The sequence below is a fragment of the Trifolium pratense genome, linkage group LG2 (genome assembly GCF_020283565.1).
Source record: "Trifolium pratense cultivar HEN17-A07 linkage group LG2, ARS_RC_1.1, whole genome shotgun sequence".
Classification (NCBI taxonomy): Eukaryota; Viridiplantae; Streptophyta; class Magnoliopsida; order Fabales; family Fabaceae; genus Trifolium; species Trifolium pratense.
Genome location: NC_060060.1, coordinates 64,557,726 through 64,578,645, shown reverse-complemented (window position 1 = coordinate 64,578,645; position 20,920 = coordinate 64,557,726). Strand labels below are relative to the sequence as shown.

The 20,920-nt window shown below is 37.5% G+C and overlaps 2 protein-coding genes across 2 annotated transcripts; one reads left to right on the top strand and one right to left on the bottom strand.

The window, feature by feature from the left end:
- Positions 1 to 349: 349 nt before the first annotated feature.
- On the bottom strand, positions 350 to 1,084 carry LOC123905230. The gene has a single exon (XM_045954851.1). It carries the CDS (start codon positions 1,082 to 1,084, stop codon positions 350 to 352), a length of 735 nt encoding a protein of 244 aa, XP_045810807.1.
- A 13,912-nt stretch (positions 1,085 to 14,996) lies between these two features.
- LOC123905228 lies at positions 14,997 to 20,377 on the top strand. Its single transcript, XM_045954850.1, has 2 exons — positions 14,997 to 18,928; positions 20,341 to 20,377. Exons 1-2 carry the CDS (start codon positions 14,997 to 14,999, stop codon positions 20,375 to 20,377), a joined length of 3,969 nt encoding a protein of 1,322 aa, XP_045810806.1.
- Positions 20,378 to 20,920: the final 543 nt, after the last annotated feature.

The window sequence follows — 20,920 nt, the reverse complement described above, 5'->3', positions numbered from 1 at the left end:
CCGAACGAATGACAGTGTGCTAAGGTCCAACATGAGACCATTAAATTCAGTATATGAGGTCTTAGTATAGGATTAAAAGCTTAGTCTAGAACGATAAATTCTGTCTGAAGTAAGAGTTAAGACTAGTTTGAGGAACACATGACAGCTTGAGCCTTAAGGGTAATGATACCAAAGTTTAAATGAGTAAGTGGAACAAATGTGCAGAATTGACTTCTATATTGTAATAGCCTCCCTCAAACTCATAGTAACAGAATTTTTAGTATGAGTTTGGAAAACAAAGGACCAAACAGAAGGCAAGAACAGCGGTTATTTCAACATCCACAATTATGCAGAACTGACTTCTAATATATCACTGACATAGGAAAGTTCCACCGGGATCGAAAGGGAAGAGTGAGATTGAATCGAAAATTGACATAATAGAGAGCATAGTAGCAGAACTGGAAATCACTGACATAATTCCACCGGGATCAAAATCGACGATGCACTCATCATGTAGTTCGAAAAGCCAAACCTGGTTGTTGATTGTTGTGCTACTGATTTGTTGTTTCTGTTTTCCGACGTAGAACCAAGAAGCGAAAGGCCTTATGGTCGAAACGTCGTAAACAGACCGTAACGGAACTCTACCTTTGACCTGATTCTCTGATTGCTTGATTTCTGCAGAAACGCGAAATTCAGATTCGTTGTGGTTCAATCCCTTGATTGCTTCAGAAGCCACAACTTCAGAATCAAGATTCTTCGATTTCTCGTCGTCTTCCGAAGCGGAAAACTCAGATTCTTGGAACGCAGATTCCTCGACAATGCTGCAACATGAATCCGCAAGAATACATGTTATCTTGCCAATCTTGATGGAAAATCCATCAATTGTTGGCTTGATTGGAGTGATCAAAGGAGATTGAATGGTAGTAAAATCTGAATTCCCGAAATTGCCGAAAATGATGTGATTGCAGAGGGTTGAAGGTTGAATTTCTGATGCAGAAACCTCCATAGCTGCATCACGAGAAAGATCTTCGTCTTTCTCAATGGCTGAATCGAAATCGGCAGCGGAATCTTCGTCTTCATCCCTTGGGTATCGCTCTGATACCATGTTATGAATCATGGAATCGAAGGGATAAAGATCATAGATGTCGGCAAGATAGAGTGCATAAGAGTATTCATGAGGAAGATACTCATAGAAATTCATATTGAATGAATATAGATTGATAAAGAATGAGTAAAATGTACAATAAAGTAGCTTATTTATAGGACAATTTGGAGTAACTAACTCCCTAACTAACTTTCTAACCTCCTAACTAACTTGGTAACCTATCAACTAACTCTAGTTGATTAACTAACTATCTATATTCTTAACAACCCTCCAAAAGGCTCCAACCATCAAAGAAATATTTTGGCATCATCCTTCATTTGACTGGATTAAATGTAACTTAAATGATGCAGCTATTGGTAATACATTGCTGCTTCTTGTGGTATTTTTTATTTAAAAATAATAATGTTGAGTACTTTGAATAATTTTGCAAATCATTTACCTCGTTCGTCCTATATATAAGAAAAATTATGTTTTTTAAATTTATTGTAAATTTAATGTATTTAGACTACAATATTGTCTAGATATATTAACTTTTCAATAAATCTAAAAAAACAAATTTTTTTATATATATATATATAGAACTGAAAAAAATAGTAGACAATATGAATACTTTTCATGGGGTGCAGAGCTCGGGGGCATGCTATATGTTGTTCTTCTTAGCTATTGAGCTACCCTATGCTAAAGGCCGTAAAACAAACTTTGGCTAGAAACAAAATTGGTGGCTATGGCATTTAACTCAACTTCACTACTAGTTTCTTGGATGCTAAGAAATCGATGGCTAAACTACATTCAGATCACGAAAAATATGTTAGAATATTTTCCAATATTATGTGGGCTGCAATCAATTGTAAGTTTTGGTTTTAATAAAAACGGGTTGATGTTGTTGTGATCCATTTGATGATGCTTAAGCCCGATAATTATGATCAGTAATAATGGGCTTGAACACTAATTCTGATTTGTGTAGAAACAAAGTGTAGGCCCAACTCTAGAGTCCATGATGGGTGGTACTAGGGTTGTGATCTTATATAAGATTGGCTAGGTCCCCTTTGCCATCACGTACAAACACAGTAAGCTCATTTGTTGTCTTCCCCATCAAAGATCTCAAGGACTGGAGCATGTGATTAGGCAAAGGAAGACCTTGTCTAGTATATCGATGTTTTCGATATTGGTGCGCTTCCGGTAACGATGGTTTGTGATTATGATTATAAAGTAAGTGTGTTCTAATTTCATATAATATATCGATCTCTAAATTATTAATTATTACAAAATATTTATTTAATTATTTGTCATTTTTTTTAAAGTAATCATTGTGCTGATAAATTGGATAATTTTGGGTTACATGTTGGATCCCCCTCATGAAGGGATGAGGATTCACTGCTATCCAATTTTGGTGCAGTTTCTGCATTTAACACACAAAACAATATTTTTATTATTTTGGTTGAAAATCTGTTTTCTCTCCCATGACAAATTTTTCTTTGTCCTTTCACATGTTATATGGAATGCACCGAACTGCATGATTTAAAACTGCAGCAAATCCAATTCCCTCATGAAGTAATACATGATTTTTTCATAAACAAATTGGAGTACTCCCTTGTTTTAAATTCTTTTAATTTGGCTATATATTCCCCATTTTCTTCTTTGGATTCCTTTTTTATTAAAAATAAATAAAAATAAAATCCTTTAATATGTTGTTTGTCCAAATAGGATTTAAATTAAGTCGGTTGAATTTTGCATGGATTTATTTTGTTTTAAATATTCAAAAGATTCAAGTCTAACTTGTCACCTAACTTGGCATGTAATTTAAGGCGGATTCTAGGGTGGGAGAGTAAGATAGGTCTCCCACCGTGGGCAAGTCATGTGAACCGTCGGATGAGAAATCTTATGATACACCAACTGTACGTTAATGTTTTTTCTCTTTCACTTTCTCATCAATCACGGTTCTGCAATCCTTGCTCTTTCTCAACGCCATTTTTTTCTCCCTTTACCTCCAAATCAAAAAACTTTCACCTTTAAAATTTTGGTGTTTTAAAGTTTTTTTTTTATCTATAAAATCTAAAGGCTTATTATTTATTAATTAACATACAAAATTGTTAGAATCTAAAACAAAAATGTGTGTTGTATTTTTTTTCTTTTCTCAAAAACTTTATAAATATTTAAATTGTTGAAGGTTTTTTATACTTCAGATCTAACCCAAATAAACCCATCAAATTGTTTGAGGGTTTCAGTTTTCCTTGCTAATTTGAATGAAATTAATAGGAGGTTAAATAGATAGATTTGTGTATAATAAAAGTAATTAAAGAGGATTTGGTTTGTGAGGTAGAAGAAAGGAATGAGAGACACAATTTGAAAACACAACAATGAGTCAATGAGAGAGATGATGGAAAGAGAGAGAGAAAAAATAGTAAAATATAAAATACAGGTGGTGCATCATAAGATTTCTCATCCGACGGTTCACATGACTTGCCCATGGTGGGAGACCTATCTTACTCTCCCACCTTAGAATCCGCCGTAATTTAATAGCTATTTAAAGAAGTGAAATTTTACCAATCTCTATTTACGTTCAAGTCTAACTTGTTATCTACTTATAGTTATAGTTATTCTTTTTCTCTTTCTTCTTTTCCTTTTTTTTTTTGTTAGTTATTTTTTTCTAATACAGTATTTATTTAACAAGTGAGTTTGTACGGCCTTTTTTCTTATTAAATTTTAAACTATAATGACATGAACCTACTATTGACTCTTGACTATATATTTATTTGATATAAGATTATTTAATATAAAAGTGTTTGTAAATTAACTCATGTAGCTTGTAAGAGTGGTTGTAGAGGTGGAGACATATAAAATTAATTTCAACTTCATGAATATCGTTTATCTCACCTCTCTCCATTCAGAATGAAATCATAAAAAATGAATGGAAGATTTGCTATTTCACTTTCTAAAATGTTTTATATCCAGTAAAAGAATTCTTAGATTGTAAGTTTTTTTTGGTCAAGTAATATTGTAACTTGTAAGCCTTTAAAAACTGTATATATATATTGACAATTTTTAATTTTTTAATCAATAGATGAAGTGATTGCTGCAATATTTTCATATCCAACTTTTATAATGAAAGTGCTCAATTTAATATTATCTTAGTACTACACCTATATAGACATATACTGACAATTTTTTATTATCATTCATATAAAATTTTCACCGTCGTTAGTGATATTAATCTTTGTCGGGGAATCGATGAGACATACAAGGTGAATTCTCTCATTTGTATCAATCTTTTTCATATACATGAATCAAGAATTGAATCTCATACTAGATACTTAAGGGGATTAAGATCCTTACCACTTTGAACAATTTTAAATACACACTTTTAATTATATTTCACCATTATATTATGTCACATCGTTATTTATTTCTCTAAAAGACCTAGACAATTTTGAGCAACAACCCTACTCACACTCAATCTAATATTCATGCTTTTCCAATTGAAACCATCCACATTTATTTTAGTCACGGGTATAGATCGGCTGATAGTGAACAAAATTTATAAAGTTTGAATAATTGAACACCTTGACTAAGCAAACAACTGTGATAGTTGAATTTTGCTTCACACCCTTCATGATTCACTATTTAGATAAATAATGGAGTATGTTGACATGGTTTTTATATTGTTTTCGTTAAGAAAGGTCACCCTTGAACTTAGTCCTTTTAAAGGTTACCCTTCATTAAGAGATCTAAGTTCAATTTTATTGGTCAAACCAATTGTATTATGCTGAGTCAAAGGTCATACTCGACATTGTATCTGACCTGAATTCAAAAGGACTAACTTGATAGACCCAATTCAAAAGTTTATGTTTAACAAACATAATATTTTCCTTCTACAATATTATCACGTACTATCAACAAATTGTCTTTATTAATGGACTAAAATCACTCATATCATTGATGAATAGTGCGTAATCATCTCCTCTTCATCAATGACCAAATGCTTCATGCCAAACATATAAATATTCCTTCTCATGAAGGACAATTAGGTATGCAATTTTTACCCTAAAACTCTCGCTTCATGTTCTTATTACCGAGTTGAACGTTAAAATGCTTGCAAGTACCTCCGCCACCAATTTCAATTTTAACGGTTCATTGCTCGTTGTTGGCCATCGGTTCTTATCACTTCAGATCACCAACAAAATAAAACATGAATAGAACAAAAATTTATATTGTATACTTTGTTAAAATATTTTTTACTTTTATTTTAAAAATCTGTGTTATTAATTTTTTTTTTTAAGAGTGTTATTTTCTTTCGTTAAGTAGAATAATGACCATACTGGTACTAAAAAAAATAATGACCATAATTGGACCACTTACGTGAGTAGTTGAAAAAATTCGAATTTTAATTTCAACCTTTACATATTATAGTGTTCTTATCAACTAAATTATGTCTATGGAAATTCATTTGTATTAATTTTACTTGTCAAAAAGGAAAAAAAATAAATTGAAGTTGATAATATAATATGATTAGACTAGCTGCAATGGGTGTTGAGAGGGGGTGTTTTAAACATGCAAAACCACTGCAATGGGTGTTTAAACAGGTGTTGAAATTGAGTTGGAGGAGAGAGGAGATTAAACCCTCCAACAGAGTTTAATGCCTGCAGAATGGCCCACACAGGGACACGCGTCCCGTTGCAATTTGGTCTTCTTCAGGCGCGTGGCATGCACGCGCGACAAGGGAGAGTGGCGCGCAGAATGGAAAGAGAGAGAAGGCAGCTTTGGATAAGGGGCGCCACGTGGCGTCTCCTGATTGGTTCGGTTGGATTTTTATCCATTTAATACTTTAAACTCAATTATTTCGGTCCAAATTAATTTTTTATTTTTTTATTTTTATATCAAAATTCATGATTTTTTTTTCTCTATAAATAGAGACTTGGTTCATTTCATTTGGACACAGAAAAAAAAATCATATTTTTCATCATCTTAATCTCATTATTACCTTTCTATTAGTGTTTAATTTGAAGTTAATTGTCTTTTTTGAGTGAAATGGATCCCAACAATGGTTTAAACACTCAAAACTCTTCTAATCTTCCATTTAACCAAAATCCCAACAATTACCAAAATCCCAACAATTATCAAAATCCACACTCGACCGAGGTGTTACCCGCTTTTGCGGATCATGTGCGTGCTAGATCGGAGTTCCATGATGCAAATGTTCATCATCAATTGCAAGCAGATCTAGTGAAGCACATATGGAATAAGTTTGGAATGTTGCGTGATTAAGAAGATTTGTATCGTAATAATTACGTTATTTGTGTGTTGTATTGTATTTTAAATTATTCGCATTGTAATAATTACGTTATTTATGTGTTTTTATTATAATTGTAACCGGGAGTTTAATTAATTATAATTGATAATTAATTTTAATCGATTATTTTTATCGTATAATTGTAATTTAATATTAATCGATAATTATAATTTTATGTAAAATGATAAAAACATAAATATAAATTTAAATAAGAATATGAAATAAAAAGTGGTGGGGTAGATAAAGTGGTGGGGTAGAGTGTTTAAAACAAAAACTATTGGAGTGGTAAAAGTTGAATGAGATGTTGAGGTATTATGTGGAAGAGAGAGAAGATGATGTGGAGGGTGTTTTAAACACCCACCATTGCACTTAGTCTTACAGTTGTTTTGACATAAAGAAAACTATATATCTTTAATAGATTAAAATCTATTTTTTTGGTTGCTTTTAAACTAATTTTTCTAAAGAAAGAAACATTGAAAAATATTAATCCTTTTGGAATTAAAAATAAATTCAAATGTATTCAGCCTATATTTTGTATGAAATACATTCGATTTTTTTATTTTAATTCTTGTTGCTCATACTTTATTCAAAAGAGGTGCTATATATCATTTTCAATTTAATTAATTAATCAGTGTGATTTACTACAAAAAATATGAACTTCAAATCACATCAAAGCAACGGTCCAAATAAACGAGGTAACAAAGGAGCAATAAATAATGTTGAAAAATCATCGACAAATGTCAATGGTGGAGATGGTACGAAAGTGTAGTCACGCGCTATGAATGCAAGTAGAAAATGTTAACCCAAACAACTACCCAGTAGTGCAAGTTGGCTGAGTTTGGGTCCAAAACCAAAACCCACGGTTCCGCTTTTTCACTGAACCTAACCTTGCTTCTCACTCCAGTTCCATGACATCACTGTCATTGATTTCATTAACTTTTTTCAGATTCTTTTGTCGTTTTCCTTTCTTAAAAACTCCAATGTGGGTCCCATTTCTCAAATCGTTGGGCCATACCAAGACTGACAACATAATCATGGTGATGGCGTGTTCTTTTCTTTTGTCAATTTTAAATTGGCTCATGTTACATCTAAAATTAAAAGGATGTTGTTGTTTTAAGTAACCTAAAATTAAAAGGAGAATGTTAACATGTGCATATATGGCACATGTTAAGGTAATAAAAATAGAAAGAAAAATGTTAACTTGTGCCCTAAGAGCACATGTTAAGGAGATAAATATGAAAATATTCTCTTGAAAATTGTGTATTCAACTTCTTAAACATTAAATACTCCCTCCGATCCTTTTTATAAGGAACACTTAGGACAAAAAATTTGGTCCTTTTTATAAGAAACTTTGACCAATTTTCAAATGTTTTAAATGTTCAATTTCACTTATGCCCTTATTTATTATGAGAGAGAATTTAAAAATAAGTAAGTTAGTTGAATAAAGAGTAATTAAATAAGGGTATACATGGAATAAATTTAAATTTATAAGAGTATTAAATGGAGTAGTATTCCTCCGTCTCATTTTAAATGACATTTTTTTGACTTTGATTTGTCCTAAAATAAATGACTTATACAACTTTCAAAGTCATTTTTTCCAATTTCACCATTTATGTGGGCCCCTGTTTATGTGTGACATACTCAACCAATTTAATCATTACTACTAGTAATGAAAAATGTAAGGGCAGTTTAGTAATCGTACAACTCTCTTTTTTATTTATGCATTTTTCTTAAAGTGTGTGAAATGGTCAAATAAGTCATTTAAAATGGTATGGAGGGAGTATAACTTTTAAAAGAATCGTAAAAAAAAAAATTTAAAAGATTTTTTTTTAAGTATTAAGTTGTTTATTATGTGTCATTGGAAGATATGGTAGATTGGTCTTTATGGAATAACCATAATAAGTGAATGTGAAACGGTACCAAGTTCGCGCAAAGTGAATGTGTGGCGCGTGCAACATACAACTGGATTGAATGGGACTGTTTACGCTGATTCAAGGTAACAGGGACATTGTCAATATAGTGTAGCAGCGCGCCTCTTCTACTGTTGCTATGCGCCCAAAACTGATGCATTGGCCGATAGCGGCCAGATTACGACATGTTAAAGTGCAATGTTGATGCCAGTTTTTTCACTAGTATAGGTTCGTTGGGATGGGGCTTGTATGTGCGGGATTGTCATGGTCATTACATCAGTGCCAGTAGTGGTTGGACTCAAACAACATTCACAACAATCGAAGGCGAACCTATGCCGTTATTTCAAGTTTGTCGTGAATCAGTTGCACAAGGATGGACCAAAGTGATGTTTGAAAGTGGTTATGAAATAACTGTTGATTCTTTACATTCAGATATTAGTGGTATATCTAAATTTAGCTTTATGGTTTCTTCTATTAAGTTGTTATTAAGGTTCATTTTAGCTTTAAGGTTTTAGTAAGCGTTTAGCAAATGTGGCAGTTCACTCTTTAGCTAACGGCACCTATGTCGTGGGCTAGCCACAATAATTTTAATTTTGTTCCTCGTTGTATTTAGAACATTATTATTAATGAAATGAGTTTAACTTGTTTATGTAAAAAAAAAAAGAAATACAAAAGAATTTAATATTTAAAAAACATAATGGATAAATTTAAAAGAACATTACTACATTTATATTTTTAACATGTACATTTAAAATACTTGTTAACATTTTATTTTTAGCAAAAAAAAAAAGAAGAAAGAAAGACATTTTCCTTTAAAATTTGTGTCGATGATTTTTTTTTTACTAAAAAAAAAACTATTAGAGTGAATTTGTCAAAAATGTTAGTGTGTTTGCAGCAAGTAAGCTCTTTAGCAAGCTAGGCACGCGTGTGAGCCAACTGCAGCTGCTAGGCCTGCGCGCGCGTTGGTTACTTAAGGGCCAAGTTAGTTGGTTTGAGTTAGTTAGATTGTTGTTAGTTTGTTGTAACCACTTTGCAATTACTATATAAGGTCTTGCCTATGAGTAATGAAGACGAGAGATTGCATTTGCTTTAACATTTGGTATCAGAGCCTGGTTGAAGATTCCATGGCGGAATCAAACAATTACCTGCAACCATCAATCCTTAGATTTGATGGACACTATGATCATTGGTCAATGCTTATGGAAAACCTGCTGAGATCCAAAGAATATTGGAATCTCATTGAAGATGGTGTGTTTGTTGCTCCTGCTGGGGCATCACAAGAACAAATTCAACGTGCACATGAGAGCAAATTGAATGATTTGAAGGCGAAGAACTTCTTGTTTCAAGCAATTGATAGATCAATACTTGAAACCATTCTTGCAAGAGGCACAGCTAAAGAAATATGGGACTCAATGCGACAGAAGTATCAAGGATCCACCAAAGTGAAGAGAGCACAACTTCAGGCTTTGAGGAAGGAATTTGAAACCCTCAATATGAAGATTGGTGAATCCATTGAAGAGTATTTTTCAAGAACTCTGTGCATTGCCAATAAGATGAGTAGTCATGGTGAGACTGTGACACAGTCTATGATTGTTGAAAAGATCTTGAGATCTTTAACATCTAGATTCAACTATGTTGCTTGTTCAATAGAGGAATCTAATGATACAACAACCATGACAGTTGATGAGTTGCAGAGCAGCTTACTTGTTCAAGAACAAAGAATGAAGAGTCAGAAAGATGAGCAAGAACAGATCCTCAAGGTCTCTAATGGTGGAAGAGGCTACAATGGTGGTAGAGGTGAGGGTTCTTACAGCATAGGTCGTGGTAGGGCCAGAGGAAGAGGGGGAAGAGGTGCTAGCATTAATAAAGAATCAGTAGAATGCTATAAATGTCACAAACTTGGTCACTATCAAGCTGATTGCCCAAGCTGGGAAGAAGATCATGCCAACTATGCACAATTTGATGAAACAAAAGAAATTCTTTTGATGGCTCAAGAAACTGCAGTCAACAATTCAATAGAGTCTGATGATAAGCTGGAATTGTGGTTCTTGGATTCAGGTTGTAGCAATCACATGGTGGGAAACAATAACTGGTTGTTTGATTATGATGACACATTCAAAGACTCAGTGAAATTGGGTGATGACTCAAAAATGGTTGTTGAAGGTAAGGGTAATTTGAAGCTGTACATTAAAGGTTTTGTTCAAACTCTCACAAGTGTGTATTATCTGCCTGGATTGAAGAACAATCTATTGAGTATTGGTCAACTGCAGCAGAAGAATTTGACAATTATATTCAAAGATGATACCTGCAAAGTGTTTCATGATGAAAAGGGGTTAATCATGGCCACAACAATGACTTTCAATAGAATGTTTGTGATCAAAGCACCTGTTATAGTCCCTCAATGTATGAAGATTTCAGGAGTTGATGACTCTACCCTGTGGCATCAGAGATATGGCCACTTGAGCTTCAAAGGTATGAATGTATTGACTCAAAAGCAAATGGTTATTGGCTTGCCTAAGTTGAAGGAATCAAATGAAAAATGCACAAACTGTATGAAAGGCAAACAACAGAAGCAATCTGCACCTAAAAAGAGTTCATGGAGAGCTAGCACAAAGTTAGAACTGGTTCATTCTGATATTTGTGGACCAATCAATCCTGAGTCAAATGGAAAGAAAAGATACTTTATCACCTTTACAGATGACTTGAGCAGAAAGACATGGATTTATTTCATGAATGAGAAGTCAGAGGCCCTAACCATGTTTAAAAAGTTCAAAGCATTAGTTGAGAATGAATGTAAGCAAGCCATTCAATGCTTCAGAACAGATAGGGGAGGTGAATATACTTCTTCAGATTTCAATGAATTCTGTGATGCTCATGGTATAAGAAGACAGCTTACAGCAGCTTACACTCCACATCAGAATGGAGTATCTGAGAGGAAGAATAGAACCATTATGAATATGGTTAGATGTATGCTCAGTGAAAAGAATGTTCCAAAAAATTTCTGGCCTGAAGCTGTGAATTGGGCTGCTCACATACTCAACAGATCTCCTACATTTGCAGTGAAAGATGTAACTCCTGAAGAAGCTTGGAGTGGAATCAAACCATCTGTAAGTCATTTCAAGGTATTTGGGTGTATTGCTTATGTACATGTTCCAGACAATTTGAGGAAAAAGCTAGATGATAAAACTACAGTCTGCATTCACTTAGGCATAAGTGAAGAATCTAAGGCTTACAAGCTTTATGATCTAATTAAGAAGAGAATTGCTGTCAGCAAAGATGTTAAGTTTGTTGAGAGCAAACAATGGAATTGGAATGATAAAAATACTGAGAATTCCAACAAGAATAAGCAGATAATTGACTGTGATGATATTGAAACCCCTTCAACAAGTAATCAAAATGAAGCAGGCAATGATGCTGAAGAACAAGCCAGCAATTCTCAGAGTGAAGATATGGATTTAGTTGTGACTGATTCAGAAGAGGAAGATGGTAATGATGAAAATCCATTGGGCAAGAGAGTTTCAAAGAGGCCTGATTACTTGAATGATTATGAAACAGGTGACATTGAGAGTGGAGAAAGTAGTAGCAGTCAAGCTTTCTTCAGTCCAAGTGAAGATCCTATTACATACAATGATGCAGCAAAGCATGATGTATGGAAGCAAGCCATGGATACTGAAATTACAGCTATTGAAAGTAATGACACATGGGAATTAACACATCTTCCTCCTGGAGCCAAGAAAATTGTAGTCAAATGGATCTATAAAACAAAGTATAATGAGCAAGGAAAGATAAACAAGTACAAAGCAAGACTAGTGGCAAAGGGATATACTCAGCAGCAGGGTATTGATTACAATGAAGTCTTTGCTCTTGTGGCTAGATGGGACACCATAAGAACTATTTTAGCTATAGCTGCAGCTAGAAACTGGTGTGTCTATCAACTTGATGTGAAAAGTGCTTTCCTACATGGTGAGCTAGATGAGGAAGTGTATGTAGAACAGCCTTTAGGCTATCAGAAAGCAGGAAAAGATATGGTATACAAGTTAAAAAAATCTCTCTATGGACTGAAGCAAGCCCCTAAAGCTTGGTATAGCAAAATAGAAGCCTACTTTTGCAGGGAAGGTTTCATGAAGTGTGCTCATGAACACACTCTCTTTGTAAAGAAAGAAGTAGAAAGTAAAGTAATCATTGTGAGTTTGTATGTTGATGATCTGATCTTTACTGGTAATGACCAAAAACTGTTTGATGAATTCAAAATATCCATGGAAAAGAACTTTGCTATGACTGATTTGGGAAGAATGAGGTACTTCCTTGGAGTTGAAGTAAAGCAGACCAAAGAAGGTATTTTCATGTCCCAACAAAAGTATGCTTGTGAAATTCTCAAGAGGTTCAACATGGAAAACTGTAATGGTGTGTGCAATCCAATTGTGCCAGGCAACAAATTGGTTAAAGATGAAGATGGAGTAGCTTGTGATGCTACAAATTACAAACAGACGACTGGATGTCTGATGTATATGCTTGCTACTAGACCAGATTTGGCTTTTTCAGTCTGCTTAGTTGCAAGGTTTATGGAGAGGCCTACAGAGATCCATGTTGCTGCAGTCAAGAGAATCCTCAGGTACGTGAAGGGCACCATTAGCTATGGTCTGTGGTATGAAAAGGGAAATGGTGAAGAATTATCTGGCTGGTCAGATTCTGATTTTGCAGGTGATTTAGATGATAGAAAAAGCACATCTGGTTATGTGTTTATGATTGGTTCAAAAGTAGTGTCATGGTCCTCAAAGAAGCAACCAATTGTAACACTATCCACCACTGAGGCAGAGTTCATAGCAGCAGCCAACTGTGCTTGTCAAGCCATTTGGTTGTCTAGGCTTCTTGCTCACATCTGTGCAGGCAAAGAGGAATGCATCACCATATACTGTGATAATAGCTCTTCAATTAAGCTGTCAAGGAATCCAGTGATGCATGGAAGAAGCAAGCACATAGATGTCAGGTTTCATTTTCTTAGGGATCTAACCAAGGATGGGAAGGTTCAACTGCTGCATTGGTCATCCTTTGAGCAAGTTGCTGATATCATGACTAAGGCTTTGAGCCTTGATGCTTTTTGCAGGTTCAGAGATGTGTTAGGCCTGTGTAAGATTGAAGATGTAAACTGAATCTTTGTATAGAATGCAGTTTAGGAGAGGCATTGTTAGTGTGTGTGCAGCAAGTAAGCTCTTTAGCAAGCTAGGCACGCGTGTGAGCCAACTGCAGCTGCTAGGCCTGCGCGCGCGTTGGTTACTTAAGGGCCAAGTTAGTTGGTTTGAGTTAGTTAGATTGTTGTTAGTTTGTTGTAACCACTTTGCAAGTACTATATAAGGTCTTGCCTATGAGTAATGAAGACGAGAGATTGCATTTGCTTTAACAAAAAATGTATAGTAGTTCTACGTACATCTATTGAGACATTGATATGCAAGAGAATTTGTCAAACTCTTTTTTTTTTTTTTTAATATTAAGTAAGATAGTAGATATGATTTCAATTTTAGGGTGAATTAGTAGGAGTGTCCAATTTTAAGTTTCAATCTCTACCAATTTTATATTTATAGAAGTCATCTCAGTAATTCAGTTAATGTTTACCTATTCTAATATTGAATGTTTAAGCACTTCTATGAGTTTTACGACTTTCACTATCTTTATCAATATTATTGACATAATCTAGTTCTAAAAATAAATAGAAAATTGAATGTTAAAAATAAAGATAGAAAAAAATAAAAAAATAAAGATAGAACTTTAATAATGTTACATATTTACTCATATATATTTTTATTATAATTTATTCAGGTTTGCAGGTCACCCATGCAGTGGCGACTCCAGAAATAATATTAAGCCTGGACACAATGTTAACCACAAAGCACAAATATTTATTGGTTTAAGGTTTTCGGATCGGAGTTCAACTAAATCATACTGTTTTTAACTATATATATATATACTCAAATTATAATCAAAGTAATTAATTTTAAAATTTAATCTAAATATTTGATTCATAATAACTATACAAATAAAAGTCATAAACTCCCCACAATCCTACATATGAAAGAAAGTAGAATTACAACATATTTGAGATTAACACAAAAGCAATCAAACATATTTTTTTAGTATTTTGTGTTATATATAAGTGGACTGGGCAATGGGCTTAAGGACATAACCAGCAAGCCCAATGAATATCAGAAGGAGAATAGGCCCAAATCAAGTAAATCCTAAATACCCATTAGGCGACACGAAGCCCAGGGCGTGATTAACGATAGCGAGGCAACGCCCAGAAGTTGAATCCCGTATTATTATAAATATATTTTCCTTCCCTGTGTTAGCAACTGACTTGGGAAGGAAGAAACCAACTTCCCGCAACCGCCATAGCTTGGAGACCAAGGTTTTCATCCCTATTTTCACGCTATACCACCGAAGAAGATGCTAAGGACCGGATTTTTAGGAACCCTAGCTTGGAGAAGAAGACTGAGCGGTCTATAAATAGCTTCACACTTTCATTTTGGAGGGGAAGGGATTTCTGACTTATAAAATTCCCAGGGTTGTTGGGATTGAACCAAGTGTAACCACATCATTTAATCAATAATACAAACCCCTTTGAGTTTTTACCAGAACATTTTGGCGCCCACCGTGGGGCTGCGGTAAAATCATTTGATCCCAGCCTATCACAGCAACTAGACGAAAAATCAAACATCTCCACATGGCTGGAGAACATGGAAACAACGATAATTCTAGCGTTAACACCTTGCAAGCCGCCGTCGTAGAAATTCGGCGTTTGCAGACCCAGATCGCGGCCATCGAAGCCGAAAGAACACATGAGAAAGAAAAAGCGAAAATGATTTCAGAAGAGGAGGAAGGAGAGAACATCATGGATGTACAGCCTTTGGCACAGCATTTATGGGATACCCAAATTACGGAAGCAATCAAGGTTCCTCACCTTCCTACCTTTGATGGGAAAACTGACCCTCGAGAGCATCTGATGGCAATTGGAACACAAACCGCCATAATCAATGCTCCGGAACACCTGAAATGTAAACTACTAGCCGGCACCTTCAAGGATGTAGCCTTGCGTTGGTATATGAACCTTCCAAGGAATTCAATAGAAAGCTACGCGGATTTTCACAAAAAATTCGTTCGCCAGTTCGCCGGATCGAAACACGTGAAAGTCACATCAACTAGCCTATTCTCCATTCGCCAAAACCACGGCGAATCGTTGCGTAGTTTTCTAGCCAGATTCAGCGAGGCCACCATCAAGGTCTCAAATCCAAACCAGGAGATGTTCGTGGCGGCCTTCCATAATGGGCTAAGAGCAGGACATTTCAACGAATCCTTAGCCCAAAAACCAGCCTCATCAATGCAGGAGGTAAACAAGAGAGCGGAGTGTTACATAAAGGGCGAAGAAAGCAACGCCGAGAAAAGGCAAAGAGACGCCAAGGAGAAGGAATATGTAGGCCGTGCTACTAGAGCCCCAGAACACCCGCGACCAAAAACGGGAAGTCATCAAGGAAACACATGGCAAAGGCACCATGGTAAGCCCTACCATCAACCGCCAAGGAGAGAGTTCAGGAATCACCCCGCCGAGGAAGAGTTTACGCCATTAAATGCTTCAAAAGTGTACGTGTTAAACGAAATTCTGGCCAGTGGTTTGGCAAATCTCCCCCCAAAAAGAGCCAACAATATCCCCTTGGGACTCAACGACAACGCCTGGTGCGCCTACCATAGGTGCAGAGGTCATTCTACGGAAAAGTGCTTCCGCCTAAGAGATTTGATTGAAGAACTGATTAAAAGCGGACACCTCCGAAGGTTCATTGACGATGCAGCGCAAGGCCGAGTCGTCGTGCCAAAAATCCCCAGGCAAGAGCCACGAGATACTCAGGGGCCAAGTAAAGAGCCTCCAAAGGAGAGGATCTCTGTGAATACAATAGCGGGGGGGTTCTCAGGAGGAGGTGAGTCAAGCTCAGCAAGGAAAAGATATGTGCGTCGAGCCATCTCAGAGATATATCTCGTGAGACAACCCCAACCACTCGACGTTCCGGATTTGGCATTTACTGCAAGGGATGGCCTGGAGGTAGCGCCCCATGACGATGACCCTTTAGTAATACAAGTCCAAATCCTGAACTGCGATGTAAAGAGAGTACTAATTGATTCAGGGAGTTCAGCAGACATCATGTACTGGGAAGCTTTCAAGGCCATGCAATTAGCGGAAGAGCAATTGCAGCCGTACGCAGGAGCTCTAGTTGGGTTTTCCGGAGAACAGGTAGACGTGATGGGCTACGCCTCACTACTCACTACCTTCGGAGAGGGAAGTAACGCCAAGACCATCAAAGTGCGATATTTGGTAGTCAAAACTCCGTTCACCTCCTACAACATTATCATAGGAAGACCTGCTTTCAACACCTTAGGGGCGGCCATGTCCACTCTGTACCTAGCAATTCAATACCCTCTCGATAACGGAGGAGTAGGAACAGTTAGAGGCGATCAGATCCTCGCCAAAAAATGTTACGAGTCCAGCTTAAAGATACGGCATCGAGCATCCAATACAAATGGAGCATCCGAAAGAAGACAAGCCACAGTTCCGGGTGGCATAAACATCATTGAAAATTCAGACATGGATCCAAGGGAAGAATTTCAAGATAAAAGGGTGAGCCCTATAGAAGACCTGGAGCAAGTTCAAATCGGCGATCACCCACACCAAACAACCAGTTTAGGAGCGGCATTGCCCAATGAGGAGAGAAGAAGAATCATCAAAATCTTGAAGGACAACGCTGACCTATTTGCATGGAAACCCTCAGATATGCCAGGGATAGATGAAGGGGTGATAACACATAAACTATCAATATCACCCAACACAAAACCAGTCTCCCAAAGAAAAAGAAAGGTTGGGGAGGAAAGGCGAGCTGCAATAGCGGAAGAAGTGGAGAAACTAAAGGAGGCTGGATTCATTGAAGAAATAAAATACCCCTCGTGGTTGGCAAACATCGTCATGGTGAAAAAGGCCAACGGAAAATGGAGGATGTGCGTGGATTTTACGGATCTAAATAAGGCATGTCCCAAAGACCCATATCCTTTGCCCAACATAGACAGGTTGATTGACGGCGCTTCAGGATGCAAGATGTTGAGTTTCATGGACGCCTACTCAGGGTATAATCAAATAAAGATGAACCCCACAGATGCCTGCCATACAGCCTTTATGTCGAATACCTGCAATTATTTTTACAACGTTATGCCTTTCGGGTTGAAGAACGCAGGAGCAACATACCAAAGGTTGATGGACAGGGTTTTCTCCGAGCAAATAGAAAAGAACTTAGAGGTATACATTGACGATATGGTAGTGAAAACTCCCGAAGGAAATCGCCATGACGAAGATCTTTTGGACATCCTGGGATCAGTAAGAAAGTACAACATGAGGTTAAACCCAGCGAAATGTTCCTTCGGGGTGCAAGCAGGAAAATTCCTAGGTTTCATGCTCACCAGCAGAGGAATAGAAGCTAATCCAGAAAAATGTCGAGCTATCATAGACATGAGAAGTCCTACATCTGTGAAAGAGGTCCAAACTTTGACAGGCAGAATAGCGGCATTATCCAGATTCTTATCATGCGCGGGCGAAAAAGGCTTCCACTTCTTCACATCCCTTAGGAAAAATGAAAGATTCTCCTGGACGCCCGAATGTGAAGAAGCCTTCAGACAATTAAAGGAATTTTTAGCATCGCCGCCCATCTTGACACGCCCATTACCAGGTAATACCCTTTACCTTTATCTTGCAGTTTCTGACAGAGCCTTAAGTTCAGCTCTGGTTCAGGAAGTGGAGGGCGAAGAAAAGCCTATATATTTTGTAAGTAGAACCCTTAGAGGAGCAGAAACAAGATATCAGAGGATAGAGAGGTTATCTCTTGCGGTGGTTGTCACAGCTAGAAAATTAAGACAATACTTTCAAAGCCACAAGATAGTTGTTAGAACAGATTACCCTATCAAGAACGTCCTCAGAAAGCCAGACCTAGCAGGAAGGATGGTAGCATGGTCCGTCGAATTGTCAGAATTTGATATCACTTTCTCGCCTAGAGGGGCCATCAAATCGCAAAGACTGGCTGACTTTGTATTAGAAATGTCTACCCCGCCAACAACTGAGAAAGCTGCGACTTGGACCCTCTCAGTAGACGGAGCCTCCAACGTACGGGGAAGTGGAGCCGGAGTAGTGTTGGAAGGACCAGATGGCGTTATGATAGAACAATCATTACGTTTCGCCTTCAAAGCCAGCAACAACCAGGCTGAATACGAAGCCTTGATGGCGGGAATGAAGTTAGCAAAAGACATGGAAGTGAAGGAGTTAAAAGCCATGAGTGATTCCCAACTGGTAACCAACCAAGTGTCAGGAAAGTTTCAGACGAAAGAGCCACAGTTAATCAAATACGTGGAGGGAGTGCAAAGTCTAGCTAAACACTTCGACTCGTTCGAATTAGTTTATGTTCCTCGCGAACAAAACATGAGAGCAGATCTACTATCAAAACTGGCGAGTACGAAAAAACCAGGAAGCCATAGGACCGTTATTCAAGAAACGATCAAAACTCCCAGTATTGGCGGAGAAGATTTGATGATGGTGATAGAGGAAGAAGAATGGAGATCGCCCATTATCCGGTACCTCCAAAAGGATGAACTCCCAAAAGAAAGGGAAAAGGCGTTCAAATTGAAGAAGATGGCGGCATGGTATTCTATGGTAGGGGATAGGCTATACAAAAGGGGATTTGCATCCCCTCTCCTCCTATGCGTCAGCAATGAAGAAGCAAAACACATTATGTCTGAAGTGCATGAGGGTTCATGTGGCAGCCATATCGGTTCAAGGGCTTTAGCAGGAAAAATATTAAGGGCAGGTTTTTACTGGCCGGATATACACGATGACACCGCCATGTATGTGAGAAACTGTGATAAATGCCAAAGACACGCTAATTTACATCACATGCCTGGAGAGCCATTGAAATCAGTATTATCCCCATGGCCTTTTTTCATGTGGGGGTGGATATTGTTGGTCCATTTCCAGTTGGCTACAAACAAGCGCGATGGATCATCGTCGCTGTTGATTATTTTACAAAATGGATTGAACCAGAGCCAGTATCTAGTATCTCGGCGGAACAGGTCAAGATTTTTTATTGGAAAAAAATCATCTGCAGGTTCGGCTTGCCTAAGTACATCGTGTCCGATAACGGCACTCAGTTCGCCAGCGAAAAGGTCGTGGAATTCTGTTGAAGCAAAGGAATCAAAAACACCTTTATATCAGTGGAGCACCCACAAGCTAACGGACAGGCCGAATCAGCAAACAAGGTTATATTAAGGGCATTGAAAAGGAGGCTAGATAGCAAAGGCGAGGCTTGGGTAGCCCACATCTCGCCCATCCTGTGGTCCTATCACACCACCCCCCAATCCTCGACGGGAGAAGCACCATTTACAATGGTCTATGGTTCAGATGCAATGATCCCGGTGGAAATAAATCCTCCCAGTTGGCGCAGAGAAACCATAACGCAGGAGGAGAACGATAGAGCTTTGGAAGAGAACCTAGACATGATCGAGGAAAGAAGAGAGAGAGCGCACTTCAGAGAATTCGCCATAAAGCAAAGGGCCGCTAGGCGTTATAATACGAGAGTCAAACAAAGAAGTTTTCAAGAAGGCGATCTAGTGTTGAAAAGACCCATGGGAAAGGATAAAGGAGGGAAGTTTGCGGCAAACTGGGAAGGCCCCTTTCGGGTGCAAGAAGCCTTTGAAGGAGGAGCATATCGTTTAGAGACTATGGAAGGAAGAACCCTCCCCAGGACGTGGAACATAGCAAACTTGAAGTTCTACTACAGCTAGTTACGGAGCATCACGCCACCGATGGAAGAATAAGTAAATTCATTCCTTTTCAGCACTATTTTAATGATGTATAAGAACCATTTTCATTAATAAATAAAAACAGTGAGACACTCTTTTCCCTTGTGCAAACTAGGGTTTTTATCGAGGCTCATTGAATTTCAAAATTTTAGTAGTTTTTACTTTATTACACATGTTTTCTTACACAGTCAAAACATTTACGTCAATCAAGGTCAACCTGATTAAGTTATGAACTCTGAATAAACTAAGAAATTAAATCAGGGTTGAGAGGCCTTGGCGTCACCCGTAGGGGGCGTCAGAAACAGAAATTAAATCAGGGTTGAGAGGCCTTGGCGTCACCCGTAGGGGGCGTCAGAAACAGAAATTAAATCAGGGTTGAGAGGCCTTGGCGTCACCCGTAGGGGGCGTCAGAAACAGAAATTAAATCAGGGTTGAGAGGCCTTGGCGTCACCCGTAGGGGGCGTCAGAAACAGAAATTAAATCAGGGTTGAGAGGCCTTGGCGTCACCCGTAGGGGACGTCAGAAACAGAAATTAAATCAGGGTTGAGAGGCCTTGGCGTCACCCGTAGGGGGCGTCAGAAACAGAAATTAAATCAAGGTTGAAAGGCCTTGGCGTCACCCGTAGGGGACGTCAAGAACAGAAATTAAAACAAGGTTGAAAGGCCCTGGCGTCACCCGTAGGGGACGTCAAAAACAGAAAATAAAACAAGGTTGAAAGGCCCTGGCGTCACCCGTAGGGGACGTCAAAAAACAGAAACTAAAACAAGG

What these genes read in the sequence shown, in the direction of transcription:
- LOC123905230 (XM_045954851.1), bottom strand. Translation starts at nt 1,084, where the DNA reads ATGGTATCAGAGCGATACCCAAGGGATGAAGACGAAGATTCCGCTGCC.
- LOC123905228 (XM_045954850.1), top strand. Translation starts at nt 14,997, where the DNA reads ATGGCTGGAGAACATGGAAACAACGATAATTCTAGCGTTAACACCTTG. An exon ending in TGGAGATCGCCCATTATCCG is followed by an intron (nt 18,929 to 20,340) that starts GTACCTCCAAAA and finishes TTTCTTACACAG; the next exon opens with TCAAAACATTTACGTCAATC.